General features: G+C 45.3%; 1 protein-coding gene across 1 annotated transcript in view; it reads right to left on the minus strand.

Moving 5' to 3' along the window:
- ELP1 (elongator acetyltransferase complex subunit 1) overlaps window positions 1-17,934 on the minus strand; it is a 686,929-nt gene that overhangs the window by 364,188 nt on the left and 304,807 nt on the right. The window contains exon 18 of the mRNA XM_086963713.1: window positions 5,354-5,459. Within this exon, the coding sequence (XP_086819839.1) occupies window positions 5,354-5,459 (106 nt within the window). The remainder of the gene's footprint in view (window positions 1-5,353; window positions 5,460-17,934) is intronic.

Below are 17,934 nucleotides of genomic sequence, written 5' to 3' on the forward strand. Positions count from 1 at the left end.
TGCCTGTGCAGGGCTTGGCCCAGTCCCTGTGCAGGATATCACCAATGGCTTTATTGAAAGATAGTAAGGATTCTGATGAGGATACCCCTGGATAAAGCACCTCTGCCAAAACATTTGTTTTCCTTGAATTGTGGGAAGCTTTAGATCCAGGACCTTAGCCATCCTCCCGACCACAATCACAAAGGAAGCCCCTTTCTAGATAGTCATGGTAGGAGGAAAGGAGGCCACTCTCTGGTGAGGTGTCCAGACCACTGATGGCAGCAAGGTCCTCATACAACTTTTCATTGGTTATGGAGTCTGCTAAGGGGTCAGTCCAAGAATAGGGATCCTCAGATCCCCTTCATTCTTATTCCACAGTAAGGCTTCCAGTAAAATAGTGCTATGTTTCCAATTCAGGCATTTAGGCTGGTCTAAGCCACTCCAGCTCTGTGTCTGAGTCGGGAATCACAATGGGTTTGGCGCTGCCAATGGGCATTGGCGATACCAGGAACATCGCTTCTGGAATGGTCCCGGAGGAGGTTGTAAAGTCACAGTTGGAGTCGATCCAGATCCACCAACAGATCCTAAGGGGTCGACTGGAGCTGCAGGCGAACACACCAGCAGAACCCCAGTCTCGAAGACCCTCCCTAACCCTTGGGACCCGATGGTGCTACAGAGGGTTATAACACCCCAAAATTAAGCTCCTTGTCTCATAAAACATTTGGAGTTGGGCAGGGGTCCATCCGGCTGCAGGGAATTTGGAAAAGCAAACTAGACTTCAATAAAAGGTCGAAAGAAGTCAGCCAAAAAATGACTGAGGGGAGCTCAATCTGGATCCGTGCTGATGGAACAGAAAAGAAGTAAATGAAGAGATTGCACTGGGGTGGCCCCTATATAGACCAAAAATGCCACCCAGAGCCAAATGACACCACCTACCGGCATGCAAGAGAGATTGGTAAAATAATTCTGGATCAATGGGAATATTCTAAGGTAATATGTAAATAAAAGTGGAAATCTTTTAAGATAGTTAGAAACATTTTTCGACCCCTCACCTCTGACAACTCACATTTTCCAATTACCTCACAACCCGAATTTTTCAATTCGAACCTGTTTCATCAACAATTCCTCAGATAAGTCAAGGAAGAGACACACCCACAAGCTAAACAAAACACAACAGATCATCATCCTCAATGAAATATGTAGCACACACCATAGCATAAAATACTGAATCAACTAAACATCCGTGAATGGGTAGAAGGCCTGCGAAGGGTTTAAAGGAAAACAGGACGTTGGCGCTCTAACAGTAGTGTTAATGGTGGGTTGATGCATGATAGGGTAGTCAAATGTCTCACGGTGCAGCCAGTATTGAGGAAAAACCCTAAACCTCACACAAGAGCCAAGGTCAAGACCTTGGAACTAGAAAAATACATTAAGCAGATACTGGGCACACGTGTAAGATAAATAGTACAGATACTGCGATGTTTAACACATAAGAATTTAGGTTGACACCGGTGGAGTGAAAGATACGTTGTTTTTATGGAGATTTCTTTCTTTTTTTCAAAAACATACAACGCCAGCCGACACATGTTTCGTTAACAGGAGAGATCCTGTGACTCTTCAGGGCTGTAAAGGTTACAGTAAACATTAAGAACACACTATATACAGATGGTATCAAACGATACAAAACATGCAAAAGAAAAGAATATCATGAAATTAAACAGACGCCAGTTAATGGATATCACTGGCAAATGCAGGGTCCCTGAAAGCCTTAGCAAAGTATTTGTGACACAAAAAACAGATTATGTGGGTGATCCATGCATGGGTGGGGATGAAATAACATGGCCATGCTGTGAAGTGCTGGGCCCCAAAAAGGTGGGTGTCAGCATCCCCAAATTGATGTTAATACACAATGCATAATAGCAATATAAGTTACAGCAGAATAATAAAGATAAGAGTATAAATGTGTGAACTATGTATGGATCAGGCCAACCCGGAAACTAAGGGTGGCCTGTCAGTATGGGTAAACATGCTTGAAAATGTCAAGCCCAAACAAAAATCAAAAAATAAATTTGTCAGGCGGTGGTCATAACCCCATAGGGGCACTGTAGCGAGTGTATGACAAATCTGTAGATATAACCAATCGAAGTTCTAATCTATGGCAAGGGTAGTTAACTGTAGTAAGTATCAATTGATTGGGTAATGGTAAGCAAATGATCCAAGGGGGCGGATCAACAACGCGATGTGAAATCACGAAAAGCGAAAATGTATAGTGAGGAAATGGCGGAAGAGCACGAATTACAACAAGGTGCTGTAAAAAACAATACAATACATCAAATCAAGGTGACTATAGGGCCTGGAACAGAATATATCTTATTGCATGTTTGTAACAATCAGTACAAATGGATAATTAGAAAATCGGTGTAAACGTGCTAAAACAAGAAAAACATCTTGAGATGATATAACATAATTGTTTTGAACATTGCATAGTAAGGGCTGGCAAGATAATAAACCACTGAATGTAAAAGACATGATGAGGGCTATACTAAAACAAGATCCTGTAGGCGCGAGTGATCTTAATTATCTCGAGGTGTGAGCGCATTCGTAGTGTGGAGAATTTACGTTAAAAGTGTAGTAAGTGGCTGGTATGAGTGAAAAAGTCGAGAAAAATACCTGTAAGCGCGTGATGTGGATCTGGAGGGAGAAAAAACAACAAGGGGTGGATGCCGGTGTCAGGTCAACAAGAGGGCATGTCGAGTATGGTTAAAACAACCCTGATATAAGAAAAGTAATAGGGAGATCGCACCCAGTCCGAGATTGGAACTCACCTTTAAACCGGTGATAATTCCAACCCGGTCAACGGGTAAAACTTAGGGCCGTAGGTACGGTAGTGGCTGGGTGGAGAAGTGGACACAGACTGGTGCATCTGTGCACGAAGGACCTGTAGGAGCAAGGTGCGAGAAGGAGATAAGAAAATAGAATAGAGCTGGGCTCCGGTTAGCAGGAAGGAGTGAGATCTAGCTCGCCGATCTCTTACCTGGGGTTTTCAGGTCGCGTCGAGGGTCGTCTCCGGGGTAATGTCCGGGGAGGCCAAGGGGGAAGTCCTTATTTGTAAAAACACTAAGACGTAAGGCAACGTGTGTAACGTGTGGCGTGAGTCGGAAGTGGCGACTTGGGGAGTGAAAAAGGGACTAGACCGCTGACTTGGTGAGTGAGTGATCGGAGTTTGGGACTAAGAGGTACTATGCGGAGAAAAACCGTCGCAGTGAACGGATAGTGGCGGATCATGTGACGAGACAGGATCAAGTTTGTACATGAATGAGCTTAGCAATAACATTTTCAATGGCGACAGAAGTGCATGTAAGGACACAATAACAAGTTATAGCATGTATGATATGAACGTAAAAATGAAAGCACATGAGGCACATGGTGTACCCTTCGGTTCCGGCTACCAGGAAATAAGGTAATGTGCGAGCCTAAAGAATCGTGAATGCTAATAAGCAATGAGAGATCATACAAGGCAGCACATAATGTGAAGTATAAATTGCTCTTGGGTACAGAGGTGAGATATAAGTCTCATGCTTATGTTTCCTGAACTAGAGCAAGGTAGACAGGTTATACAAACAGATATTGACTGGAGAAACCAAAGAAAACCCACTGTCACCGGGAATGACACAAAGTGGGTTATTGAACGGTGAGCTTGGTGGAGTCACCGGGGGATAATCAAGGATAGCACAGGCGAATAGTTATATATACATTCAACAGGTGTAATTAAAGCCTCAATTTACCACCTGTGATATAACAGGTATACCCAACTGTCATGTAATTGGTTTAAGCGACTTAAGTGTCCAAAAAGTACTGGAGCTCATGATCTATGTTCTGGCCGTATTTAACGGTGTGTAAGCGCATAATCCAAGTGGCCTCAAAGCGCCTGAGTTTGAGTTCCCGATTGCCTCCCCTCACATTCGGTTTGGCAATGTCGATTCCATAGAGCTCGAATCTCTTATGGGTACCTTGGCTCGGGCATGAGGCCATGTGGAGGGCCATTGGGTAGCGGGGATCTTGTTGGTGCATGGCTCTAGCGTGTTCACTGATGCGGTCCTTGAGATGTCTAATGGTGCTTCCAAAGTATGGGCTGTGGCATGTGCATTCCAACACGTAAACAACGTGAATGGGTGTTCAGGGTCTATCCAAGACTTTTACCATGTTTGGGGTGTAGGTGCGGCTCTTTAGTGGACTGATGAGTAGAGCTATGGAATACATTTAATGACCTCACAAGTACAAGGACATTAAAATGCCTTGCAACTCTGGAACTTCAGAAGGATTCACCGTTAACAGGAGTGTCAAAAGGACTTTATATAAGTGAATGTCAAACAACCTTTTCTATGAAGACTGAGGTCACTGCGGTATGCACAGCAGTTTCCAAGGAAGAAAACATCTTGGTATATTTTATATGCACAATCCAAAAGCTGGAAAAGAGCATATTCAACAAAGGAGCTACATTGTTGGGGAGCTATTTGGGTCTTGTCACACTTGAAGCTATCTGGATCTCTGGAAAGTGTAGAGCTGAGTCGCTTCCAAAGCTTATCTCATCCCTCAGAGCAATTCAAGCTCAATAATAGCTTCAAAGTTCAAAAGCAGATATCTTGATCAGTAGAAGTACCAACTTTGACGAATTGTGTACTTTCAGAGGGTGGCCTACCTTTGCTACTTAGTACTCCTCTTGGACTTTTTAACGAGGTGACCAGAGTACATCGACTGCTTGCACGACAAGTACAAGAACATGTGGAGCCATGTTCAGTTACACCTGCCTGGGTGGCTGTGCGCGACATTTTTTGCTCCTAACTTCTTTTAAGAATATAAATATTTGTTGTAATAACCTCTTAACTTGGTCAACAACTGATGCCTCGGAGAAAGTTGGATCGCTTGGGTAAACTTTTTGGCTATTTTTTCATTTCCTTGATTTTTTTAATGCAACATGGTTTGTTTTTGATTTTCAATTGTGTTATTTTTCATTTCCCCGTAGCTTTTGGACATGATATATTTTTACTATTATTTTCTGCGACATTTTTAACTTTTAAAATTTTTATCTTTTTACCTAAACTCGCTGTGGGCATGTATTTATTTGTTTGACTTGCTAAGTAAAATATCAAACAAGCAAACACCATGCACTTTCTCTGGGAATGGCACTGTATAAGCTACAACTGGTGAATCAAGCTAATCCTTACTGAAACCTGTGTATATCTATGGCTCCTGCTGTTTGTCCACTGTCAGAATTCAGTCACATTGAACATTAAGATTCCCCACTACTCCTTTAACTTTCATCCTTGATTCCTTGCCCAGGAGCAAGAGAAGCTTGTTTGTGTGGGATGGTTACCTTGCAACGTTACATCTTTCAGCGACAAACACCGGCAGTTGTGGGCATGAGTTGTCAGCAATAGAAAATCAGCAGACGTTACAAAGGAAGTGACATTAGAAGCAACCTGCAATGGAAAAGGAGACAAAGTAGGATAAAGCAATCTTCATAGTGACCCTTTTACTAATTAGTCTGTATGCTCGTTTATGTTACTCACATTGTGGACAACTTGTACTTTATTAGCTGGACCAGAAACTGCTTCAAAAAGGCTTATTATGGCACAAGCATGCATGCATCATATGTGTAACACACCGCTTCACTACACATGTGTAATAAGGATTCAATCAGTGTGCAAACTAATAGTAGTGGAAGTACCATATACTTACCTTTTTACTACTTTTATGTCACAGCGTTCTCCCATTCTCAACTTCTAGGTCTATTACAAAGCAAATGAAAATAAAAACTGGCCTGATTAAGCAGCTCAGGCCTCCGCTAACATTTTGCACAGAACTTCCTGGCCAAACATGTTCCAGATGGAAGGCTTGAGAGGGTAATGTTGGCAAAATGCATGTGGGGTTGGTGCACATTTTTGTGATCGGTGCACGTCTGGGAAATGCCACCAAAGTTGTTAGCCCTTGGACAACAAACAGGGGTTCGATCCCTAACAACAGTAGATGATTTGCAACATAATACATCTGACAATAGTACCCTTAGCAGACATGTTATTGTGTCCAACACCCAAAAACAGTTGGTAGGTAAAACACAGATCAAGATCTCCATCAATGTAGAAGTCCAAAGCCTGTCTAAAATGCAAGTTGTACAACTACTGCACAGCCAGGTAAGCCTGTAAACTTGGAAAACTTGCAGATGGGTCACCATCTAAATTCCAGGCATAATTTTCCAGCACAGGTGGGGTTAGCCTTCAATAAGACCTTGACCTGGTGGTGTGCAGTGAATGACTATGAGTTGCAGAAGGCTGGCACTTCACGTAAGCACATGGTCAACATTATCACCAGGAAGAATTGCTTGAGAGTATGTTCATCTGATACAAGGGCAATAGCTGAAAATGTTTAAAACTCTGTCCGGCTAGGATCAGATTGAGGTCCTATGACGCAGCATGGTACCCAAAAAGAAAAAACAAACTCATCGATCGACATACATCTCTTGACCATTTTTAGGCTGTCCTGATTAAGGTTTAAACCTATAATAATTGATAAAACCTCACCAAAAGGGAAATAGCACTCACCAATGTAAACATATAAACACGGAAAAAACAACTGTACAACCACAAACTAAATACCACTCAAAGAAAGGAAAAGGAGAGTGAAAGAGTCATTTTTATTTCTTCCTCAAAGGGCCAATACAATGTAGCTTATACAAGGTAGCAGCAAGAAAGAATGGGCTAACATTATTCTGCTTGAGTTTTTTGTTTCGGGATGTCACTAAAATATTGTTTCCACTGGTCTGTGGTCTTAAGATGCAGAGTTTAGAAGCATGTTTAAGGCCTTGTTTAAATATTTTGTAAACTGTAGAGAATCAGGAAATCTAAAAATCATATTTGATATTTTGGCTACATTCGATTTCTTCACTGATAGGTAAAATGGTTGCTTTCATAAGAATCTTTTCTAATATGTACCATTACAATTACCCACAGAGAATGGGTTAAAGCCCTTGATGCATGAGCCCACTTTTCTGGTGAGTTAGTATTGATAGTAGGAGAATTGGCAAAGCCCCCAGGATTTAAACATTCAATGCAGGGTGTAGTGACAGGTATATGTGAAAAGAGTGCTGTCACCAAGCGTTTGGGATAGTGGTGAAAACACGACACCAGAATTTTGGAAAGCATGGAATGCAGTGCCACTTAGAATGCTGCTGCAAAGAGTTCTTACCAAGTTCAACAAAGATTGAAGTGATATTGTTTATATTATCAGTGATTCAGCTATGTATATAAAAACGTTTTCTGATGACCTGTCAAAATCGATACCTGAGCTGAAGTGCTTCCCCGTAAGAGATCTTTGCCACTTGTTAAATGGCGTGCTGAAAGCATCTTTACAATCTTCAGCTTTTTAGTCCATTCTGGCGTACTGTTCTGTTATTCGCAACAACTAAAATGCTAATATTTTTCATTTTGTGCTTTGTGTGCATCAAAGAAAGAGTCATCCCAACTGTGCCACCTAGCTGATGGTTCTCAGTCCTAGAGGCCGTGAATGCTATATTATCCATGTGGCAACCGTTAACAGAATTTGTGCTGAGTGATGATGCCAAAGGCAAGAAATGTGAGGATCTTTGGTTGCATATTGATAGTGATGTGAAAAAAGTACACTCTACTGCTTTCTTAGATTTTTACAGGAAAACATGACTGCTGTAGTGGACATAATAAAACAGCTAGAGCCTGAAAACAACCTTGTCTACCTAGTGTTCAGCAGAATTGGTGTAGATGTGAAACATCTCCTTAAGATTAGGCTGGGCAATACTTTTAGTGACTTTGGCACTGTAAAGAACTAGTTACCTACCTGTACACTATGGTTCTCCAGTATTATCTTTCATAGATTCACAGGCTTGTATCTTCCCCGTCGTCATGGTGGGAGTCACCCGGTAAATAATAACCATAGCAGTAGAAGAAAAAACTGCCTGAAACCATAGAATAGTGAAACCAGAGGGTAACCTCTCCCCCTCATTATGTGGCCCACACTACAGCCAGTAGTGTGCAGTAGTGTGCAGTAGTGTGGCTCACCGGTTAGAGGCGGCAGACCCGAGAGCAGAGGACGGCCCGGGACCAGGGTTCGATTCCCGACGCGGCAGGTTTCTGGACCAGGGTCAGCGGACTCGATAATTCTCTCGCCTCGGTGCCCACTCTGATCAGCGATCACACTCGGCAACTCTGGGCATAAGCTTGCCTCATCTGCACTAACGGCCCCACCAGACCGCCGGGGATGCCTGGTCTCACCCTGGAGATACCCATTAAGGGACCATCTCTCAGGGAAGCCAGGAAGGGTTTCGCAGCGGTCGAAGCGCGGAGATACTCCTCCGGGAGTCTATCCTAGCGCTATATAAACCCACAATTAATTAATTAATCAGCAGCCAGCCCCAGCCTACACCATTCCCAGCAGAGCCACCATACCTCAGATTTCCTACCACCCAAGAGTGAGCTATGCAGGAAAACCAGAGATAAAAGGAGGTCTACCTAATGGAAACGGGGAGGCGGGCGGGCGCATGTGAATCTATGAAAGATAATACTGGAGAACCATAGCGTACAGGTAAGTAACTAGTTCTTTCTCCAGTATTCAATCTTTCATAGATTCACATGCTTGTATCAGAGTAGATAGCAGTTCTTGTAGTTAGAGCGTTTCTAGGCTAGACCCCTTTCCTATCTCGGGCTGTGTGCCATAAATTGCTTCTATTAAAAAGAACTTAATACAAATCCAAAGGCATGATCAATAAAACTTTGCCATTATAAATATTAGCGTAAAGAGAAAAAACATATCATATAGAAAAAACATTAGCAGAATACAATTCATAATCATGTACCTTATTTATTTATTGTCGCAGAACTGCCTGTCCCACTGCTGCATCTGCTTTCCATTCCGTGTCCAGACAGTAATGTTTGGTGAATGTATGAGCAGTCGACCAGGTTGCTGCTCTACATATGTCTGGAAGGGGTACTCCTGCTAGCAATGCAGTAGACGTCGCCATTTTCCGTGTCATGGGCACGGACTTTCCTGTCGAGAGGCCTTCCTGCTTTCTCATGACAGAAGACAATAGCGGATGCAATCCATCTGGAAATGGAGGAACGTGACAGGGCCAGACCCTTTCTGGGCCCCAAGGAAGCGACAAACAGTTGGTTTGATTTGCGAACATTTTTTGTCTTTTCAATGTAAAATTTTAGGCATCTGCCAATATCCAAAGTATGTAGAGCTTTTTCAGCGGCTGAGGAAGGATTTTTAAAATATGTAGGCAGGATCACAGGTTCATTTAGATGAAAATAAGAGAGTATCTTAGGCACAAATTTAGGGTTAGTTCTTAGCATCACCTTATCCGGCCTGAATTGAATGAAGGGGTCCAAAATAGAAAAAGCTTGGATCTCGCTCACTCTTCTGGCTGATGTGAGCGCCAGCAGTAGTGCTACCTTCCATGACAAGAATTGCAATTCCGATTTGTGTATGGGCTCGAACGGGGCTTTCATAAGCTGTGACAAGACTGTGTTAAGCTGCCATGAAGGTGGAGGACGCTTAACAGGAGGAAACTTCCTGAACAGCCCTTTCAAGAATTCCTTGATTAGTCTGTTAGACCACAAAGAGGGGCATCCTGGGGATCTTCTGTATCTGGAAATTGCTGCTAGATGGACCTTAATGGATGAGTGCGCCAGCCCTGATCTGGCTAAATGCAGTAAATAAGGGAGAATTTTCTCAGCAGAGGACATCAAGGGATGCACTGCATTAGCAACGCACCAACTACAGAATCGCTTCCATTTTGCAGTATATGTCTTGTTGGTAGACAGCGCTGCGGAACTTTGTAATATTTCACGACTTTCCGGAGAGATATCTAGAGATTGGAATTCGTGCTCAAAAGGTTCCAAGCGGACAATTTCAGAGAGGTCAATTGCAGATGAAGTACTTGGCCTCTGTTCATGGAAATCAAGTCCCTGGTTATCGGGAGCTGTATTCTTGGTTTCACCGACAATTCCAGAAGCTCCGTATACCAAAACTGCCTCGGCCAGGCTGGGGCCATCAGTATTATTTGGCAAGGTTCTGATCTCATTTTCCTCAGTAATCTGGGAATCAGGGGAAAGGGAGGAAAGGCATAGGCAAACATCCCTGTCCATCGGAGGTGAAGAGCATTTCCCCTCGAATCCTGCTGAGGGAACCTGCTGGCATAATGTTTGCATTTCTTGTTGCTCTGAGTTGCAAACAAGTCCAGACTTGGCTTGCCCCATACTTTGAAAATCCGATTCAGCTGGACCTGACATAGTTCCCACTCGTGGCAAATGTCGGATGACCTGCTTAACAGGTCCGCTTTTGTGTTGTCTACTCCTGGAACATGTTCCACTAGCAGCGTTATGTTTTGACACAATAGCCATTTCCAAATTCTTTGTGCCAGAATCGACAAGGGTTTTGATCTTGTTCCACCCTGCTTGCGCAGGTAAAACATTGTTGTTGTGCTGTCTGTCCGCACCAAGACCGATGAACCCTGGATCCTGGGAAGGAAAGCCTGAAGGCCCAGGAAGACGGCCTTTAATTCTAAGAGATTGATGTGAAGCTTCGCCTCTTGAGGAGACCAAAGGCCTTGAATCTCCAGGTCTTGCAGATGCGCACCCCAACCTCGTAATGAAGCGCCTGATGTCATGACGTAGCTTGGTGATTGAGGTTCGAATGACAGGCCCTTCGTTAGGTTGCTCCTGATACCCCACCATGACATTGCACGTTTGATCTGACAGGTTAAGACCAGCTTGTCGTCGAAGGAACCCAGGGCTTGGACCCATTGTTTGTCCAGGGCTTCTTGCAGCGGTCTCATCTGTAAATGGCAGTTGGGGATCAGTGGAATACAAGAGGACATCATTCCCAGTAATGACTTGAATATTCTGATGGAAGTGAACTTTTTTGTTGCCACAGATGCAGTCAGATTCAGGATTTTTGTTACCCTTTCTTCTGAAGCGTAAGCCTTCATTTCCTGTGTTTTCAAGATTGCTCCTAGGAATTGTAGAGTACAAGTCAGAATAAAAAATGATTTTTCTTTGTTTATCCGAAGGCCTCGCCTTTGGAAGAGATCCGTGCAGGTCCGTAGAGATCTCAGCGTTGATTGGAACGATGGCCCTTTCACTAACCAGTCGTCTAGGTATGGGAAAAACTGCAGACCTTGCTGCCTTAAATGCGCCGCTATAGGAGCCATGCATTTTGTGAAAACTCTGGGGGCAGACTTCAGGCCGAAAGGCAAAACTCTGAACTGGTAATGGCGCCCCGCCACCATGAATCGCAGATACTTTTTGTGCTTTTTGTGTATCGGAATGTGGAAGTATGCCTCCAGCAGGTCTAGAGAGACCATGTAGTCTCCTTTGCGGAGCAGTAGCAGAATTTCCTGCAGGGACAGCATACGGAAAGAAATCTTCTTTATGTATGTGTTCAGATCTCTGAGGTCCAGCACCTGTCTCCATTTTGATGATTGCCTTTTCCTTATAAGGAAGTGTGAATAAAAACCTGTTCCCCGCTGGTCTGATGGGACTTCCTCTATCGCTCCTTTTAGTATGAGTGATAAGACCTCTGCTTTGAGAGCCGCTAGGTGCTGATGAACTCTGCAGAGAGGTGGACGATTTGGAGGCCTTTGCGAGAATTCCAGGGTGTGACCCTGTGTAATGATGTCTAATACCCATCTGTCCGATGTTATGGACTGCCAATGCGGGAGAAACTGAGAGAGGTAGTGGAACTGGTCGATCTGAAGCAGTAATGGAGGCGCCTGAGGAACATCACTGTCTGCGACCAGAGTCTTGCTTCCCTCTGGCGGCGGACTTTCTTCTCTCTTGTTGTTGGAAGGAAGTGTTTGAGGACCGATACTGCTGGTTGGAGGAGTACTGACGGTAACCCTGTTGGTTGTAAGGTTGGTACCGATTAGATTGGTATGAAGAACGTTGCTGTTGAAAGTGTCCTCTGGAACCTCGGCCGCAGAAGGACTGATAACGGCCTTGTTGCAATGAACCCAAGGATCTAGCAGTAACGGTATCTGCTTTTATCCCCTGTAACACCTCGTCGATCTGCTTGCCAAAGAGGCTTTCTCCATCAAATGACATGTCCAATATTCTTGCCTGGACCTCCGGTCGAAAAGACGTAGCCTTGAGCCAACCTTGCCTGCGCAGGGTTACCGCCCCAGCCATCTGGCGAAAGGCTATAGACGCTATGTCCATTGCCACGTCTATGGACTCCGACGCTGCTCTGGCTCCATCCTGTAGAATGGTAGTCGCCTCCTCTTTCTTGTCCTCCGGGAGGTGTGACAGGAAAGGCGCAATGTCAGACCACATCTGCCTATTGAACCGACTAAAAAGAGCCATTGCGTTGGCAGCTTTGATGGAAGCAGCTGCCATGACTGCAAAGCGTTTACCAATGCCGTCCATTTTCTTGCCCTCCTCATCAGGAGGCGCCACACATGTTGCCGTCGGGTTCTTGGAGCGCTTCTGCGCTGCTTGAGTCACGACCGAGTCCGGTCGAGGATGACCAATAAGACATGCTGGAGCCTTCTCTACAGCACGATACTTCTTGTCCAGCCTGGGTATGGATGCTGGGACTGAGGCTGGATTCTTCATCAGTTTGAGTCCTTCATCCCAGATATAGTCAATCATTGGAATGGCTCTTACCGACTTCCTGGATTACTCCTTAAAGTCGTAAAGGAAACAATCGCTTTCCTTGACTGGCATAGCAAGCTTGAATCTTTTAGCCGCTTTTTCCATCAAGTCATGAAAACTGGCTATGTCCTCTGGTGGAGAGCTTGATTGAGGCAAAGGTGACACCGGGGACGTCGGAGCAATATATTGGTCCCATTCATCTCCAACTTTCTCATCCTGAGGAATTTCCCCTTCCTCCTCCTGTTCATCCAGATCGGACTCATTTAAGTCATCACGAATCGTAATAACCTTTTGGACCTCTGTCCGAGGAGGAGGAGGCGGCTGAGCCAGAGGTGTCTCCTTAACAGATTGAGAGACTTTCTCTGAGGCCGTGGAAGCATTATCTTCTGGAAAGCGACGATAATAGCCGTCTATCATACTTCTCAGGTCAGATATCAAAGAGATAGGCACCGACATTGCCTCTTCTCTCGCAGGTGTATCCACTACCTCCTCATCATCATCATAGTGATAAGCCTGGTGAAATGACTCGTATCTCATCTGGCCCTTGACCGGCCGGTCAGTAAAAGCGAAGTGTTCCTGGTCCTTCTGGTGGTCTTCCTCATCTGAATCCTGATGTTTAATATGGCGCTGCGAAGGACTGTAAGCAACACCAAAGGATCCTTCCTACTCTGACTCCTGGCAATCCAGAATAGTGGAAGGCAGCAGAGGTGAAATCTTTGGCGTGGAAAACTCCCCTTTCTTGCTCGTCAACACCCCCGTCGACGGAGCAATCCTCTTTATGGAAATATAAGTTGAGGTTATCTTAGTTGGAGATGGCATCGTCGACGATTTTTTCGTCGTCGACGGGGCCGTCGACGGGGCTGTCGACGGGGCTGTCGACGGAACAATCATTCGCATCGTCGACGGGATGCTCATCGACGAAGATCTCGCCGTCGACGCAGGTCTGGCACTCACCGTCGACGGAGTCGTCGTTGTCGTCGACGTCGTCGAGACTGTCGTCGTCGTCGACGTAATGGTCGTCGTCGTCGACGGCCTCGTCGGCGATCTGACTGGAATCTCAGCCGATTTCGTCGACGGAAGCGACGGCGGAGCCTTCTTTTCTGAGGAAGGCTTAAGAGGAGTTGGAGGGAGTGAAGTAGAAGGTTCACCTTCCTTAGTTTTAACTGCTTTTTCCTCCCTACCTCTCCCTTTTCCTCAGAGGACCCTCTTTTTAGCTTTTTAGAGGTGTGTCCCTTGGCTTCTCCTTCAGACTCCGAGTCTTGAACTTTCCTTTTCTGAAGCCATAATAAGGGGCGCGCTTCTCTATCCTTCAGAGTTTTGGCAGAGAAGGTCCGGCAATACTTGCAGTCCTTAGGGATATGCTTTGGGTACAGACAGTACAAGCACTCCTTGTGAGGATCCTCAGAAAATAATCTGGCCTTGCCACAGGATCTGCAAGCTCTGAAAAGGCTCTTCTTGGAGCTTTCAGACATCCTGAATGAAATAATCCTTAACAAGAAAAGAGAACAGTACCTGAATTCCAACTGAAAAAAGGTCAAAAGTTCAGTGAAGAGCTAAGGGAGACTCCTTCTCACACGAAGGCGGTTGGAAATCTGAGGTATGGTGGCTCTGCTGGGAATTGTGTAGGCTGGGGCTGGCTGCTGATTGGCTGTAGTTTGGGCCACATAATGAGGGGGGAGAGGTTACCCTCTGGTTTCACTACTCTATGGTTTCAGGCAGTTTTTTCTTCTATTGCTATGGTTATTATTTACCGGGAGACTCCCACCATGACGACGGGGAAGATACAAGCATGTGAATCTATGAAAGATTGCATACTGGAGAACATGTTCCATGTTAGAGTGTTTGCCTCTTGGTAAGTAAAGAAATGCTGAGTATCTATTAGTTTTACAATGTATGCAAAATGGCTTGCAATGATGCATAGAAATGTCCCTTCAACAACCATGGCACTTGAAGTAAATAAAGTCTCAGTGTGGTACTCTGCATACGTTCTAGATCCCTTTCATAAACAGGAATTTTCTCTGGAGTTTCAAAAGTGCTACTTTATTTTGGAGTGATTCAATAACTCTGAGAGCATATGCGCCAAGTTCAACACCTATGTTGCAAAACCTAACCCAGAGAATCACAATCTTCAGGTGCACCAGTATCGACATGGAAAGTTATATCAGTGGCCAGAGTTAGCAAATTGTATACTGGCTGTTTCGGCGATGTCCGGCTCAAGTGCCAATGTTGAGAGGGCCTTTTCACAGATAAACGTTTACATGGGAAGGAAAGACCGAGCGCACATTATAAAAAACTCACTGAAGAAGAACTGTATAGTGTACAACAATACGTTTGATTTGTAAAAATGTATCTGGTTTGCAGGACCAGAGAATCATCCACCAAGAACATCAAGCTGAGGTCCTTTGACATGACCCAAATGGAGAGTCTTGCCATCTGGTGGTAAACTTCCAGGCAGCAGTCAGGATGCCCAGGTTTTCTATAGCAAAGGGAGGTGAGAAAATGCTAACTCCTGAGGAATCATGATCAGAATTTTAGTGATGGTAGTGTGGGTGTATGCCACACTTAATCCTTCCATGGACAGGAAACTTCACCTCTGAGAGTTGTAAATGTTGTCTGTCTCAAGCTGGTTAGAGCAAGTTGAGCGAGGCAAACTTGAGGAAGTCAAGCTGCAGCCAACAGGGGAAACAAACACCCTAGGTCATTTCTGATCTGCTGAAGGACCCTCAGAAACTAGAGATAGGAGTATACTTAAAGCTCAACTCTGTCTCAGTCCAACCAAAGACTGCCTCTCAGGTATTCAATGCCCTAACCCATTCAGGAGGCACAATCGTTGCATATGAAATTTATGAAGATGGCAAAGGTGAATTGGGCCGGCAAGCCCAGACCTTAAAAATTGTGTTAAGGACATGCTGCTATTTCGCTTTATCTCATATGGAAACATCTGTCTGGCAGCATGTACAGATGTTAACCCCTCAATGTGGAAGACCAGCAGTAAAATGCTAATTTGGATTATGCCGCCCGCCAGCTCGACGTCCAGGTGGGAGTGGGGCAGTGTCAGACAGGGTCTCAACGGCCTATTGGGTAAAAGGGAAGTACCTGAACAGCTGAAATGCCAGTTCAGTGTGTGGGAAAAAATTTGGGACATTTGTGGGCCTGTTTTATTGTCTGCAGGGCCTGTTTAAAAGTTACTTTTTTGACAATAAAAGAGTCTAACCAAAGACTGCCTCTCAGGTATTCAATGCCCTAACCCATCCAGGAGGCACAATCGTTGCATATGAAATTTATGAAGATGGCAAAGGGGAATTGCGCCGGTAAGCCCAGACCTTAAAAATGGTGTTAAGGACATGCTGCTATTTCGCTTTCTCTCATATGGAAACATCTGTCTGGCAGCATGTACAGATGTTAACCCCTCAATGTGGAAGACCAGCAGTAAAATGCTAATTTGGATTATGCCGCCCAACAGCTCGACGTCCAGGTGGGAGTGGGGCAGTGTCAGACAGGGTCTCAACGGCCTATTGGGTAAAAGGGTAGTACCCGAACAGCTGAAATGCCAGGTCAGTGTGTGGGGAAAACCTTGGGACATTTGTGTGCCTGTTTTATTGTCTGCAGGGCCTGTTTAAAAGTTACTTTTTTTTTACAATAAAAGATACCTGCATTGAGCTCAAATCCATGCAGTCTTCCATACCTTCAAAACACTTACACAGCTTGTCTTTACAAGTTTGAAACTTCCCAAATTGGTAAACGTAGGCCACTTGTTAGGTTTTGCCTGGCGAAAAGATGCGCTCTGCGCATCTTTTTGGCGCAGGCGAAAACCTATTGAGATATATACGGGAGACAGGAACGGCCTCCGTCTTTCATTGGCTAGCTCCATAAATGGAGGCTAGCCATTGGAAGACGGGCCTGTCCGTCAATGCCGGACCAGATTCGGGGGCGTTCCCGAGAATTTTTGGCTTTTGGCTACGTCACGCGACGTCAGCCAAAAGCCGGGAACGCCCCCGAATCTGTTCCGGCATTGAACCGGCACCCGCCTTCCTGCTTGCGTGAGTGCTTTTTGCCTGTTCCCAGTGGAGCCCTGTTCCTTGTGAGCATTTTGTTTTATAAATGTGATTTCACGTTCAGCCCCCCTCCCCGTGTGCCCGTTCCCGGCCCCCCTCCCCTTTCATTCTCCGTCTGCCTCGCTTTGTATCCTCTGACGTTCAGCCCCCCTCCCTGTGTGCCCGTTCTCGCCCCCCCCTCCCCTTTCACTCTCCGTCTGCCTCGCTTTGTATCCTCTGACGTTCAGCCCCCCCTTCCCGTGTGCCCGTTCCCGCCCCCCTCCCCTTTCACTCTCCGTCTGCCTCGCTTTGTATCCTCTGAGGTCCATAATATTGTTTGGTTTCACACAAGCCCCGACTTTCTTTTGATGTGCAAATCTCCCCACTTTGAACCCCATTCACCACGTAAACTGCTTCTATCTTGTTGTTTGTTAAGGAGGAAGGGGTGGGGCGTGCAGAGTACACAAAAAATGTGTTTGTTTGTTTGTCTATGCAGTGCTAGTCTTTCTTCTTTGTCTTTTCGACAGCATGGGGAGGCGGGATCCAAAGCGTGCTCTGCCATTTCGTCCGGGTTTCGCAATGGTGAGGGGTTGATGGCACTCTTTGGTCTTTTAAAGCCGATCAAAGGGAACTTGTGTGATCGCTGGTCTGAATTTTGTGGACATGAAGAACCGCCCTCCGGTAGCACGTTTTTTTTTAGTTTGACCGAGCATCTCAGCCCCTTCCGGTACGGACGGAACACTTTATTTAGCACAGGAAGGGGCTCAATGCTTTCTTCCATTTGTTCTAGGACGGGTGGGTATTATGTGAATAGTAGGTTTGAAAATGATTATGGTCGAGAAATTCGTGTTTTAATTGAGTTAGGGATGCCGCCATCATTGTGCGCGTCGCCCTCTCCAAGAATAGTTTATGGCCGGTGGAGCCTTTTAATCGTAGGCGCTGGAGACAGTAAATGCTGGCACGCATCTTGTGGTGAGTTAGACAGTAATTAAGTTCGCAGTTAGCTCCTGCGAGATGCCCTTAATAGTGGAGCACAGCTGCCCGCCCCGCGTGTGTGCGTGAGTGTGTGTTTGGGAGGTGCCGTTTCCCACAGCTCTGATCTAATTCAGACGAAACTGATTGCAATGTCCGTCTGTCTGTGTGCCTGCGGTGATCGGCTGTCTGCCTGCCTGCAGTGTCCGTGGTCCGTCTGTCTGTGTGTGTGCCTGCAGTGTCTGTCTGTCTGTGTGCGTGCAGTGTCA

The sequence above is a fragment of the Lissotriton vulgaris genome, chromosome 3_1 (assembly GCF_964263255.1).
Source record: "Lissotriton vulgaris chromosome 3_1, aLisVul1.2, whole genome shotgun sequence".
Lineage (NCBI taxonomy): Eukaryota > Metazoa > Chordata > Amphibia > Caudata > Salamandridae > Lissotriton > Lissotriton vulgaris.